Source organism: Mesoplodon mirus (genome assembly GCF_964341445.2).
Source record: "Mesoplodon mirus genome assembly, chromosome: 6".
Classification (NCBI taxonomy): domain Eukaryota; kingdom Metazoa; phylum Chordata; class Mammalia; order Artiodactyla; family Ziphiidae; genus Mesoplodon; species Mesoplodon mirus.
Window position 1 is genome coordinate 37,291,397 of NC_138982.1, and position 15,303 is coordinate 37,306,699.

The 15,303-nt window shown below is 34.7% G+C and overlaps 1 protein-coding gene across 5 annotated transcripts in view; it reads left to right on the forward strand.

The window, feature by feature from the left end:
• Positions 1-15,303, forward strand: part of ATP13A3 (ATPase 13A3) — a 78,373-nt gene that overhangs the window by 21,962 nt on the left and 41,108 nt on the right. For all 5 annotated transcript variants that reach the window (XM_082624624.1, XM_082624625.1, XM_082624622.1 and 2 more), the window contains 12 exons: positions 256-429; positions 1,081-1,263; positions 1,569-1,639; positions 3,586-3,666; positions 4,826-4,895; positions 6,854-6,988; positions 7,460-7,532; positions 9,876-10,007; positions 11,307-11,486; positions 11,632-11,789; positions 12,519-12,707; positions 14,081-14,142. In XM_082624624.1, coding sequence (XP_082480750.1) covers positions 256-429; positions 1,081-1,263; positions 1,569-1,639; positions 3,586-3,666; positions 4,826-4,895; positions 6,854-6,988; positions 7,460-7,532; positions 9,876-10,007; positions 11,307-11,486; positions 11,632-11,789; positions 12,519-12,707; positions 14,081-14,142 — 1,508 coding nt within the window. The remainder of the gene's footprint in view (positions 1-255; positions 430-1,080; positions 1,264-1,568; positions 1,640-3,585; positions 3,667-4,825; positions 4,896-6,853; positions 6,989-7,459; positions 7,533-9,875; positions 10,008-11,306; positions 11,487-11,631; positions 11,790-12,518; positions 12,708-14,080; positions 14,143-15,303) is intronic.

The following is a 15,303-nucleotide window of genomic DNA, read 5'->3' on the forward strand; positions in this document are numbered from 1 at the left end:
CTGTTTCACTTGTGAACTGTTAAAACTTAGAGGAAAGAGATATGTTTTTTCATTTGATAATTTAAGAAGTTACATTAGCTAATGTTTAAATATATCCCAAATGCAAAATTTCTAATTTTCCATTTATAAAAAATGTTCAAAGTCAGCTTAATAAAACTCAAGTCTTTGTTGGTGGTATGTGGGGGGAAAGATAGGGTTGTCACTTTGAAATTTACCTCTCATGTCACTTGATGTGTAATCACTATGTCCATGCAGGAGATTTATGGCTATAATTTGTGTCGCTGGAAGCTTGCCATAGTTTCTCTCGGAGTGGTGTGTACTGGCGGCTTTCTTCTCCTGCTCCTCTATTGGATGCCAGAGTGGCGGGTAAAGGCAACCTGTATTAGAGCTGCAGTTAAAGACTGTGAAGTGGTGCTGCTGAGGACTACTGTAAGTCCACGTGTTTACTTGTAGCTGATTATTTGAGAAGTAAAATAATGTCTTTGTGTGTATTCAAAATAAAATACGAAGAGAACATCACTGCTAGGATACAATGAGGAATACTAATCCTAGTATTTCTAAAGCATCTGTGTTTGAAGTGACTATTATCCCAGTGATTAGACTTTAAAGGAATCTTAAAAATGATCACATCTACGCTTGTTTATAGTTCTTGATGCACTGAGAGATTGGATCAGTGGTTGGTCTATCAAACTCACTTGACAGGACTGTATCCCAGATCTTATCTACTGTGCAGTGCTGTTGCACCCTAGGATTTGTTTTAAAATCCTAATTGGAAGCATTTTATAAGAGGCTTTAATATCTAGTCTCAGTATATAGTTGGATAAATTAAGAAATTATGATCTTTTATGAGATCCTCTCAGTGAAGTATGACATATAAAATGGTGAGCAGTTGAAAGCACTTCCTTTTTGAATTTATGCATCTTCGTATTTCGAAATGGTTTAACATTTAGTGAGTGGAAAGTGAGACTTTCTCAATTAGAGATAAGTAAATAATATATCGTGTAAAGAATGGGAACCAAATATATATGGTTATGTAATATGCATAATTGACTCTTTATCCTTATTCCTTTCTCTTCTAAGGATGAATTCAGAATGTGGTTTTGTGCAAAAATTCGCTTTCTTTCTCTGGAAACTCCCCCATTTTCAAGCCCAAAATCTATGGCTAATAAGCTTTCAAATGGCCATGCAGTTCACCTAACTGAAAATCTGGCTGAAGAGAATAGGCTTGAGATGAATAAATATTCACAGCCTCAATCACAACAGGTATTGTGATCTTAGTCTCAAAGTTCCTTTAAGAACCAGAATTGTTACATTTTATACTATTACGGATAGTCTATAATTTTGTACTTGCAGTTTTTTTGTTTGAGATAAAATTATATGCATATAAAGTGCCTATTTATCATTGTATATAACAATTTAGTTATTTACTAGAAGAAATAGATTACATGTCACGTGATTGCTTTAATTTTAATAGTTGTTACACTATATGCTAAATTTGTGTTAGTAAACTTAATTGTTAACAAGTGATAATAATGCTTTTTGATATAACCTTTATGTATGTTCTACAGATTCGTTATTTCACCCACCATAGTGTAAAATACTTCTGGAATGATACCCTTCACAATTTTGTTTTCTTAAAGTACGTACTTTTCTTTTGTTTGGATTATGAGTATCTTGATAATGTTTTAGCTAGAAAAGAATTCATTTTAGTGTTACATAAAATTGAAGAGGTTTTTGTTACATAACTTTCATTCACTTGTTCATTAATAACTCCTTGGTGTTATTTGAATACTTAATAACCATTTTAGAATAAATCCTATCTGCAACTTGTACCTTGGCAAAATTTACATAAAAGTTAGAAGCAGTATGCTCCCAAAATCCAGTCTGAGTCCTTTTCTTTTTGAGGATTCATCTCAAAGTGAATTTTGAGTATACCTTTTTTTTTTTTTTTTTTTGCGGTACGTGGGCCTCTCACTGTTGTGGCCTCTCCCATTGCGGAGCACAGGCTCCGGACGTTCAGGCTCAGCAGCCATGGCTCATGGACCTAGCCGCTCCGTGGCATGTGGGATCTTCCCGGACCGGGGCACAAACCCGTGTCCCCTGCATTGGCAGGCGGACTCTCAACCACTGCACCACGAGGGAAGCCCTGAGTATACCTTTTAGTCTGTTGGTTCTTTTTCTTTTTGAGGGTTCACCTCAAAGTGAATTTCGAGTGTACCTTTTAGCCTGTCAGAGTATCTGAATTATCACCTCTCAATTTCGTGACAGTTCCATCCACTTGTACTTGAGGGATGGAGTGATTGACAAACATAAATTTCACCTTAATATGTGGATAAAGATGGGACATCATCAAACAAGTTAAGCCTTGGGTAGAACATATTGGAATAATCCTTTAAAATTTATTTTTTGTGGAGGCTTCAAATGATATAAGTACTAAATTAACTAGGATTCTATTTTTATTGCTGTTAAAGTGATTATTGTAAACACTCGTTAAGTATCGTTGCTTGAGAGTGGCAAAGAAATTCTTAATATTAGCAATAAAAAAAGAATCACCTTGTGAACATTTAAAATGTTCATGCCTGGATTTTGTTCCTCAGATGCTAAAGAATTGGTATACTGGAATGGAGCAGGGCAATTCCACATGCCTACTTCTGAAGACCATTCCTAGTTAAGAACCATTGCTTTCTTTATAGAACACTGCCTATAAACTGTCATTTTGTTTTTTTAAAAAATTTTGACTTGGAGCTGATCCCTGCTACCTTTGGAGAAGTAATCAATCTCAGTGGGAAAAAAGAGTCAAACATATTTGCTGTGTAGCCTTTGCCAACCATACCAACTTGTAGAATTTAAACTTACCCCCGTGATAGCAGCTAATCATGGAGCTTGGTTTTTCTATCCGAAAAAAGCAGAAAAGGATTGGAGTTAAATGATATGTTAGATTCTCTTTAGAGTTTTTCTGAATAGCATCTCAGTTAAAATAAGCATAATTAAGACATTTGTGGTGGAAAGTAGATATGCTAGTTGAATCCCAGTTTTAATTGTTACAGATTTTAGACATTGCCTGTGACTCATACAGATTCAGCACTTCTCTTCTCAGTATGTATTAGATGAGGGAAGGATTTAGATTGATGCTTTTGTAGAAAGAAAAATGAGTAGGACTTCTTAAAGTGAAGCTTAAAAATTGAAGAGGGAAAACTAGATAAAAAGTAAAAACTTCTTCATCTTTAGTTTGGAATTCTTGAGTTAGTCAAACTTTAATTTTCTTAATTATTAGCTCTTACAACTTTGGCACAGACTTAAAGGATAATAATATTGTTACATAAGCTTGAGTATTCAGAGCCATCTTATTATATATATGATATGTTGGATAATTTAGAAGTTGCCACATTTGAGGCTTGGACCTTTCATTATTGTTTTATCTTAGGAATTAGAGATTTAAAAATTCTCATCCATATCTCAGTTTTTGTTAGGGGTTTCTATTTGTAAGGAAGTCACACTTTAAAACCAGGAATATAGAAAAATGAGGCATTGAGAAATTTGGATATTTTAAACTTTGTTTAAAGTAAAAACTTTGGATTTATTTAGGGGACTGGATGAAGGTGTTTCTTGTACGTCAATTTATGAAAAGCATAGTGCAGGACTGACAAAGGGGATGCATGCCTACAGGTAATTTTTATCCAACTAAAGTTAGACCTATTATCAAAATTCCTAAATAAAGTAGTATATATAGTCTACCCTTTTACCATATAGTTGTAATATTAACAGGTATTTAAGTATTATAGTAGTTGACAACTTATTGATATTTTATTTGGGTAGCATTGTCTCTCAGTTTAAGAATTATCAAAATGTTGAAGCTGATTTTGAAGTGAATATCCCTGATAATATACTGTATTTCATCAGTTCTAAGGTGCCCACTTCCCTGCATTTTAACATCTCTATAAGGAGGGTGTGTCATACAGTGGGTGGAGTGTCATCCTTTACTTGACACCATTTTTATCTTTCTTGATAGTACATAAAATCATAGAATGTCTTACAATTCAAATCTTAGATTTACTGAAATGTTGGGAATGGTAAGCATGAGCTCAAATTTACCACAATGAAAATTTGTAAATTGGGAGACATAATCCTTTTTATAGTGTTGTTCTTTGCTAAAGTATAAAAGTATACCAGTGTATTACATATCGTGGAGATAAATGCCTTTTCAAACTACATTAGAAATTTTCTTGTACTCCTATAGCATGTTCTTTCAAAGGGTTGGAATATAAATTCATTCATTCAGGCTTCTACTTCATAAAAGGCAAGAATTAATGTGTCATATAGGAAGTACTATTATAAGGAATTTAAGTGGAAGGCTTTAAGCAACTTAAGCATTAAAAAAAAGCCAAATGTATAATGTTTTGAAATAAACATTTTTAGTACAGTATTCTTACTAGAAAAATAGTACAGGACCCCTCAAATTTACTTACGTAGTCTCTTGCAAAAATTAATTGCAGTTCAAAATTGTTGAGATGTATTGTGTTCATGGATGGAAAAGAAAGTCTTTTGCTGATATGGTTATTGTAGACTAGTGGGAAAGGTACTTGTCACACAAAAAGATAAAGTGATAACAGTATAGTTATCCAGTATGGACTATATTGATTTAAATACTGTAGATAGAGAATTTAAATTGTAAAAGACAACTGTTTTTAGAAACATGAACATTTAAGTTCTGGATTTAAGGAGCAGTCAGTGGTTTGAGCCTTATCTAATGCAATGCCTTCCCTAAATTGTACTATTATGATATAATATAGTGTAATATTATTATTATTGTATTTTCCTGTTATAGAAAATTGCTTTATGGAGTAAATGAAATTGCTGTGAAAGTGCCTTCAGTTTTTAAGCTTCTAATTAAGGAGGTAAGACAATTGTACTTGTCTCAACATTTGTGATCAATAGGTTTGTCAATTGAAAAGAGCCAGGATTTAAGTAATAAGATATCCTTGGTTTTTTGTTTCCTAACTTCTCTTTGCTTATTTTTTTATTTGGAAGGGCAGAAAGATATTCCTCTGATAGATCAGTAATTTGGGAGCATGATTACTTTTTTATTTTGTCTAATTTTTTTCTTTTCTTGTCTGTAGTTTTTTTTTTTTTTTTACACTCAGGAAGTTGCACATCTAAAGTTGTCCTATTTTACAGATGTATACACCTGTCTTTTCTTTTTTCCCTCTAATTTTTTTGGCCACACTGCGTGGCATGTGGGATCTTAGTTCCCTGACCAGGGATCAAACCCTTGCCCTCTGCAGTGGAAGCGTGGAGTCTTAACCACTGGATGACCAGGGAAGTCCCTCCTCCTAATTTTAAAAACAATTAATCATGTTTTCTTCATGTGGTACTAGGCATTGTGCCAGAAGTTTGGAATTAAAAACATGACATGATGAGTAACAATGAGGAGCTTGCACTTTAGCCCAGGAGGAATACATGTCAGTAGTTACTGTAGTGACCCTTCAGTTGTAAGAGCCATAGAAGCAGCGGGAATGAGGGATTGCAGGCATGTAAAGGAAGGAGTAAGTGGTTTTGCCGAGGAGAGTTGGGCTCTCCAGGCTTCCTGGTTTTGGGCTAAGGTATAGAATTAGCTGTATTGGGTGAATACTTTTAGTAGAAGGTACGGATTGTTTTCCGTCAGTTCCTGAGAGTGGCCATATAATGCTGCTTTAGAGCATAGCAAAGGGTAATGATTAGGAATTAGAACACTGGTTTAAAATACGACTTCATCAGTAACTAGCTTTGGTCATTAGAAGACCTTTCTCCCTGCTGCTCCTTTATTGGTAAAATTGTAGGAAGTCCTTTAATGATCTCATTTGATTTTTTTTTTAAGGGAACTTTTATTTATTTATTTATTTATGGCTGCTTTGGGTCTTCGTTGCTCCACAGGCTTTCTTTAGTTGCAGTGAGCGGGGGCTACTCTTCATTGCGGTGTGTGGGTTTCTCATTGCAATAGATTCTCTTGTTGCGGAGCACGGGCTCTAAGCACGTGGGCTTCAGTAGTTGTGGCTCATGGGCTCTAGAGCGCAGGCTGAGTAGTTGTGGCGCACGGGCTTAGGTGCTCCGCAGCATGTGGGGTCTTCCCGGACCAGGGCTCGAACCCGTGTCCCCCTGCATTGGCAGGTGGATTCTTAGCCACTGGGCCACCAGGGAAGCCCATCTCATTTGATTTTGAAGTAAAATGGGACTATATATGTGAAAGTGCTTTAAAAAGTACAGAAGCATCAATTTTAAAACATTGGGGGGTTATTAATGAAATTGGTAAAATACTATAAAATTAGGGTAAACAAAGTCCATTGCCAGGACTCCTTATCTTTTTTTTTTAATTCAGGTTTTAATATTTAATTATTTCCTTAGAGAAAGCAAAACAGTGCAACTTATTTCATGTTTGTCTTCTCTCTGGACTCCAGTGAACCTTTGACTTATAAGTAAATTAGTGCTTCGAGTTCATAATAAGTAAACATTTGTTCCAGTTGGTTAAAAGTTTTTGTATCCTTTAGCAGCACAGTAATATTGAAAGTAAATGTATTTTATTGCTAAAGCAGAATGAAGAACAGATAAATTCACACACGTTAGCTGTTTCTAGCTGAATCTGTATTTGGGTTTGGTGTGAATCTAAATGGATGCAAATAAATTAAGCTTATTTAGTCAAACTCTAGTAGCTTGATGGTAAAAAAAAAAAAAAAGTAACATCTTGCCCTGCTCTTTGGGTAGTTACTTGTTAACCTAGGATACTACAGAGCTTATCCTGTAAGTATCCTGTTGGTTATTCCTTAAATCTGTATGGTTGTAAATATCTCATTCAATTTGACTTAAAAATCTTGTTTTTTAGGTTCTCAACCCATTTTACATTTTCCAGCTGTTCAGTGTTATACTGTGGAGCACAGATGAATACTATTACTATGCTATGGCCATTGTGATTATGTCTGTAGTATCAATTATAAGCTCCCTATATGCCATTAGAAAGGTAAGTCCAATTTATTATGGGTTTCACAACTGTGTTCGTAATAACACGTAAGGTGTGTAGAATGATACTTGGTATAAAGTAAGTACTCCATACAGTTGTTCTTTTAGTTATGTGAATATGTACTCCCTTTCCCTCTTTTTTGAGGTGGGGGAAGGCAGCTGCTTTTTAAGAGTCAAAGTATCGCTTGACTGCTTTGAGGCTGAAGGATCTATAGTTGCTTATCTAAGACTGGAATACTGGAGGGCTGATTCTGCTGTTTTCAGGGCTGTCTCATTAAAGTGCTTCTTATTTTGTCTAATGTTTTGAGCAAAAATATTGAATGATCTTTGAATCTTTTGGTCTTGACCTTTTCAAAGGCAGAGTAATATGAGTTTATTATTTTAGCTTACCTTATTTTATATTACCCTTGCTTTCTAATAGCTTGAAGAGTTAGTTTATATTAACAAGTTAAAATTTTTTTCCCTGATTCAGCAATATATTATGTTGCATGACATGGTGGCAGCTCACAGTACTGTGAGAGTTTCAGTTTGCAGAGTAAATGAAGGTAAGTAAGTACTTCAGTTTACTCTTGGAAAAGTAAATTTAAAAAGATTTCCACTAAGCACTAATGTGTGAAGCAAGCCCAATATATTATACATATACACTTATTTCCATAAGAAATAAAAACGTGTGTTTGGATTTATACTCATGTTTCTGTATCAAATTCTTTCATTTATGTGAAATTGTATTTTTCTTTTTCTATAATGTGACAGATACTATACTAGGCTCTTGGGATACAGTGGATGGACATAGTCCTTGCCACCATTGAACTTCAGTCTAGTTAGAAAGACAAATGATAAACAGAAACAGTAAAGTGTGATAAATACTATGATAGGGAGAAGTCAGGGTTAGATATTAGAGCTCATTTACTGTAGGTGTCAGGGATTCCTTCTTTGAAAAAGTATTCTTAAGTGATTGAATTAGACAGATAAAAAGTAGGTGAGAAAGTGGTAAGGTGGGGGCGAGAGAGGGATAGAGGAGGGTTCTAAGTGCCCAGAGGCCTGGGTATTAGAGAGAGTTTGGTCATTGTAATAACTGAAAGAAATTCAGTGTGGCAGATGCAGCAACTAGATAGTGGACAGCCTTTTAAGGCTTGTTAAGGGATTTGGACTCTCCCAAAAGGCAGTGGAAAGCCATTGAAGGGTTTTAAGTAGGAGAGTGATATGATCATATTTGCCTATTTGAAAAAATCATTCTGGCTGCCATGTTCGAACTTATTTAGGGGGGATTAATATTGAAGGCATGAAATGAATCAGGGTGAGGGTAGTGGAGATGGAGAGTGGTGAGATGGGTCTGAAAGATACTTAAATGTGGGCTTTGAAGAAGATTTGATGATTCATTGGATGCAAGGTGATACAGTGGTGTCAGGCTGGGGGCATGGATGTTGGTGTCATTTAATTAAATAGGGAACACTGGAGGAGAAGCAGGATTGTAGGGAAGGATAATGTTTTGGACATGTTAGTTTGGTGAGATATTGAAGAGGTAAAGGAGGTAAAGGGGTGGCAGCACAGCATCATGGGCCTTGGAGACAGTAGCTGCTTTGATTGATCAGGAAAACCAAATCAGTCTGCACTCTCTTGGCTCAGTATACACATCCGGGTGTAAACCCAAGTCGGCCTGGCAGGTTGCTTTCTTCCTTGCGCCTCCTGGTCACTTGCTGGAGCACTAGCTGATCGTTACTGCCTCCCCTAGCTGCAGTCTTAGATGTGGAGCTTGTTGGTGCTCCTCCTCTCCCCACTCTGCCGCTGCCAAAGATCCTGGGGAGGCTAGGACAGGGGCAGTGCTCAGCGTTTAGCTTCCTTATCCCCTTTGTATAGTCCAACAGATCAGTGATACTTAGTTTCTCAGTGCACCTAAGAGGGTTAGAATTTCAAGTGGCATTAAGGCATTGAGTCACGTTTTTAAAATAAGGGATCTTATTAAGAAATAAAGATTATTATACTTACTACATTGCAAAATAGCATTAGAATTCTTTAAAAGTTGTTTCCTCATAGCTTAGTAAACTACTTCTGCCTTTTTTTAGAAAGGGAAGAGTATCTGTCCTGCAGGCTAACATCACAAACAGTAGTTTTCTCCTCACCCATCTTTGCTTAGAAACTAGTGTAAGTCTCTTCTAAGCATAGTTTAATAAAATCTAGGGGTAGGAGAAGAGAGAGAGAATGCCCAAATATAAGGCCACCTTTTACTTGGGAAGATCATTAAAGAAATGTTTAACTAACTTGAATATAATACATAAATTTCTAAGGAAATAATGAACTAGGTATGACAGAATTTAATTTATTTTATAAATTGATTTAAAATAATATCTAAGATATTTTGGGACTATTTTAGGAATATTGAGAAAACAATGAGACATTATGGATTATAAATAGTAGCAACAAGAAAAAGAATGCTGTTAAAAAAGGAAGTGCTAAAATTTCAATGCTTTTATCTGTTTCCAAGGGATTACAGAAATCTGAGTTTATTTACCTGTTGCAGGGGGTCTCCTGTGTGGATTCATCATCTGTTTACTCATAGGGCTGATAACTTAAGATTGAGCATCCACCGTTGTAATGAGTGTTGAAGCCCACCTACCTGTTAGCTTAGAGGGGACTTGGCATCAACTCTGTGCAGTTGGCGTCCTATCCAGGGACAAACTAGCTGACACATTTAGACACCATGCTTTGTTAGCTTAAGGAATAATCTTATTTGTCAAAACTCTTCATCTCTTGGGATTTTTCTATTTAACTCCATTATATTTTTAATGTCTTGATGAGATCAGGTGGCCTTTGGATAGATCTTTTGTTTGCTGTATTCTTATTCCAAGTTAAAGAATATTCTTTTCAGACTTTTCTTTCTTTAAATTCAGAAATCGAAGAGATCTTTTCTACAGATCTTGTGCCAGGAGATGTCATGGTCATTCCGTTAAATGGGACAGTCATGCCTTGTGATGCAGTACTTATTAACGGTACTTGTATTGTAAATGAAAGCATGTTAACAGGTAAACTAAATTAAATGAGTAAAACCCAAATGAGTTGTTTATAATGATATTAGGATTAAGTAGTTGTTGATTAAGCTATGTCACAATTAACTGTGCTGTTTGTATCCTTTACTCATGAATGTCATGAATGTGATAGATATTTGTGAAAAGATTTTCTTTTTTTTTTTATTTTGAGGGAACCAAATTCTGCATTACACTCAGCTGTGATACTAAAGCACAATGCTGCTGTTCACGATATCTCTTGTCCTGCTTCTGTCCATTCTTTTGACATGAGGAAATGCTTTATAGTAAGGGAAGAGGAAAGAAATCCTTTGCTCACAGCATATTTATTTCTCACTTTGATGTGCAAAAAGTGGGACTAGAAGAGTTGATATTTTTATTAAATTGGGGAGAAGTAGACTTTAAAATAACTTCCCTTTGGAAATTCACAATCTGGAGGTAGAGCTTTATATCTTTATTTTTTTTAATTTAATTTAATTTAAAAAATTTTTTTTCTTTGAACATTTTTTTAACATCTTTATTGGAGTATAATTGCTTTACATTGTTGTGTTAGTTGCTGCATAACAAAGTGAATCAGCTATGTGTATATATCTTTTTATCATGACTATTTTTTAATTGTCATAGTCAACCTGGCAAGAAAGTGATTCCTATATAACACATTTTTGAACTGTTAAGAGTCTTAAAACACACTCATACACATAAATATCCCCACACACCTGTCGCCTTTGACATAAGAAGTGTGAATGCTACAGAGCGCTACATTTTAGTGTTAAAAGAATTTGTCTCTTTCTTACTGTTAGAGAATTACCATACTCCTCTGCCCTGCTCGGATGCTTGTTCTCTTCTTACTCGTGTGTGTGTGTGTGTGTGTGTGTGTGTGTGTGTTTTTGTGGTCGGGGAGTGGGGTGGGATTAGGAGTGGATCTTCACGTGTTGTGTGTGCTTGGGGTTGCAGAGTGCTTCCCAGGTTAGCTCTCAGGGATACCAGAACAGGTACTGAGGCGACGGTAGCAACCTCATCTTCTTATTTGAAACTTGGCACAGTTATTTCCAACTGATTTCCTTTGAGTCACAGATCACTTTCGGGAATTATTGTGGAAGACAAAATTTGATATTTCTGGGTAAGGAAATTGATAGACCAAAAAGCTAATTGATTAAGCTATGTTATTCACATGTGAGAACTGTTAATAACTGTTGCCAACAGTATGATAACATTTAGGATATTTAACAACTCAAGATTTGTGTGTTTGATACTGATTTCTGTGCTTTAACTTACGGATTTTTTTTTTTTTTTTTAAAGGAGAGAGTGTTCCAGTGACAAAGACTAATTTGCCAAATCCTTCAGTGGACATAAAAGGAATGGGAGATGAATTATATAGTCCAGAAACACATAGACGACACACTTTGTTTTGTGGGACAACTGTTATTCAAACTCGTTTCTACACTGGAGAACTTGTTAAAGCCATAGTAGTTAGAACAGGTAGAAAATACTTAATCTTGTCTTGCATGGTTTAGCATACTTGGAGCCTATCAAATGCTTAAAAAGAGATTCTGTTTTGAGAGATAACTCTCATTTTCTTATAAAAATACTATATAATCATTTTCTTCTTTACTTTTTTTGAAAGGATTTAGTACTTCCAAAGGACAGCTTGTCCGCTCCATATTGTATCCCAAACCAACTGATTTTAAACTCTACAGAGATGCCTACTTATTTCTACTGTGTCTTGTGGCGGTGGCTGGCATTGGGTTTATCTACACTATTATCAATAGTATTTTAAATAAGGTATGTACATGGGACCCTTAATAGAGTTTGATTCTTAGTTTGATTCACATGTGGCTCTTGAAGATTTGAAATGTAGCTAGTGAGACTGAAAAATTAAAATTTTAATTTAATTTAAATTAATTTAACTTAAAAAAAAAGCCATATGAGACTTGTAGCTATTATGTTAGAAGGTACAGATCTAGAACATCACCATCAAAGCAGAAAGTTTTGATCAGCTCTGGTTTAGATGATCTTTTATTTGCTCTCTAGTTACTTTAAAAAAAGGAGGAGTGATCCCATACTCACCAAAAGCTTTATTTTTTTCTTTTTTAACCTCTGGTATATACAGCATTAAAATTATTTGTGATTACTGAATTGAAGGTATTTCTAAGGGACCTTGTCAAATTTCTTTTTTCTATCCCCTATAGAGACTAGCATAGTAGTAAGAGTCAATATCTGATAATATTTGACTTTGAAGTATGTAGTGTATGAAGTATATGGGGCTATTAAAGTAAGAATCAGCTTTAAAAATAGCTCATTCTACAGTCCACTGACAATTCATTGAGCTTTCCATTTTGCAGAATCTCTAAAGGGAAAAAATTATAGATAGTTAATACATGAATATACGTACACACTTATTATATATAAGGTTAAAAATGGTTTATAGACTTTTCACTAAAGAAATATCCCCATTGGGTTAATAAATATTTAATATTGGGGGTCTGACATTTATTTTTATGTTAACTGTAGGTAGAAGTTGGGGATATAATTATCGAGTCTCTTGATATCATTACAATTACCGTGCCACCTGCACTTCCTGCCGCAATGACTGCTGGCATTGTGTACGCCCAAAGAAGACTGAAAAAAGTGGGCATTTTCTGTATCAGTCCGCAAAGGATAAACATCTGTGGACAACTGAATCTTGTTTGCTTTGACAAGGTTGGTTCAATGTCATATCATTGTCAAAGGTCACTTTGTAGCTTTGCAAGTCTAAAGTATTAGATTAATGGTTTCTGTATTCTTTATCAACTAACTTGCACACGTTTTAAAAGAAATGTCCTTCTCATTTTTCTCTTTTAACTTATTTGGCACATGCATCATTTTTGCATTATTTCTTCTCATTATTTTTTCAATTTTCATACTTTGGATATTGCTTATTTGTCCAAATCTGCAATTGACTGACCATTCATATCCAGAATTATGCCTTATAGTAGTAGTGGTAAAATTTATCCGCTCTTTCATCTTTTTAACAGAATAGTCTCTATACAGATATAGTTAACTGGAATGTTATTGCTGTAAAGTATATACACTTAGTGTTTGCTCTGTGATTTCATTGAATGTGTTACAAAATTATGAAAGACACTGATTATATGATTTTATGTGAAAATGACAAATTTTGTACCTGTGTGAAATATACCTTGCCTCTTACAAAGGGTTCTTTTTTCCTCACCTGAAATTAGTTTTCCTAAAACTTTAGAGAATTAAACCTTGGTCAGAAAACTTTCCATCTGTCTCTTCTGGGTAACTGACATGATAAGAATTTGATTTTTGTGCATCTTCATTATTAAAGAAAAAAATATGAGATGTACTTTATTAAGAGAAAAAAAAGTCATATCCCATGACTGTGTTTTATATGAGTCTGTTCAGAAAATTTTACTTAAAATTTTGCTGAATCTTTTTTGGAAATTTTTAAAAATTTAAAATTTAAAATTTAAATTTTAAAACACAAAGTGTTTTAAAAATGCAGACACAAAAGTGGAGAAAAAGATGCAAGTATAATAAACCCTCATTTGCCCATTATCCAACTTACACAGTGACCAACAGTTTGTCAGTCTTCCTTCACCGTCCCCTCATTTTGAAGCTGGCAGCATCAGACATTACGTTATTTCATCCACATGCGTCAGTATGTAGCTCCAGAAGATACTGTTTTAACAGAACTCACCACAGTACCGTTATCACTGCTTACTACACTGAACAAAATGAACAGTTCCTTACTATTACCTAATGTCCACTTCATAGTCAGGTTTCCCTGCCTTTCTCAAAAATAACTCAAATTTTTACAATTTGTGTTTTCAGTCAGAATCCAAAGAAGGATTGCATTGGTTATAATTAATCTGTGACCATTGCTTTTCTTGCCTCTCTTTCCCAGTCGTCTTATTGAGGAAACCAGGTTATTGATATCCTGAATTTGGCTGATTGCACTTCTTGATGTCATTTCACTTGTTCCTCTTCCCTTTTTTGGCTCCCTCCATTATGTAGATGCAGCATAGCTTTTCATGATTTTGTAAATGTGTGCTTTTTTTTGTTTTAAGACTGGAACTCTTACCGAAGACGGTTTAGATCTTTGGGGGATTCAACGAGTGGAAAATACACGGTAATTATTAGCTAGACTTGATCATTTATTTTAGTTAATTTTAATAAATATTTTAATATATGAAACATTCAAACATATAGAAAGTAATATTACAGCTATGTACCCACCACTAAGATTATACAGTTGACATTTTGCCAGATTTGCTTCAGATCTCCTAAAAGATTTAAAACATTACAGATATTGCTTAAGTCTTAACCTATCTCTTTTTCTATCCCTACCACCATTTTGAAGTTGTCTTGTTATCTTTGCATGTTTTTATATTTTTACTTCATATATATCTACCCATAAACAAGATCTGTCTATAAATAAATATACACAACTGTTATGTACTGTATGTGTTTTGCTGCTTTTTTGCCTCATAACATTGTTTTCAAGATTCATCCATGTTGATATGTATAGATCCAATTTATTAATCTTAACTGTTGTTGAGTATGCTGTTATATGATTAAACCATAATATTTGTTCTTCAGCTAAGGGACAGTTTCATTTTTTTCTCCCTTTTTCCTTCCACTTTCACAAACAGTTTTGCAATTAAAATTCTTAGGCACACAACTTCTGTGAGCATGTGGTTGAGTTTCAGTAAGCCAGCTTCTTAAAAGTTTCATTGCTGTGTCATACCGCACATGCATGGCCACAGCTCTAGTAGGTACCGTCTACTTGCTCTCTAAGTGATGGTGCTAACCTACTCTCTCTCCCTCAGTGGGTAAGAGACCCTGGTGCTCCATATCCTTGCCAAACTTGCCATTGTCAGACTTCTAATTTTCCCAAATGGATAGATATGAAATGGTATTTCATTGTGGCTTTGTTCAGAGTTTCTTTGTTTGGAGTTTGAGCGTATTTTCACATTTTTGGAAGGAGGGTAATTTAGCATTCTCTGTATTGTCAATTTATATCTTAATTTTTTTAATGGTGTTGTTTGTCTTTATCTTATTCACTTGGTAGAAGTCCTTTGTATTTTCTGGGTGATCATCTTTTTCAGTACTATACATTAAAAATATTTCACCAGTCTGTTTCATCTTCTTACTTTGTTTTTGCTGTCTTTGATACTTAAAAGTTTTACTACTATAGCTGTGTTTATGCCACTTTTTATTTTTTCACTCTCAAAAGTCTGTGGGATTTTGGTTTTATACAGTCTGAGAGACTATTGTTTGGTTCATGTCA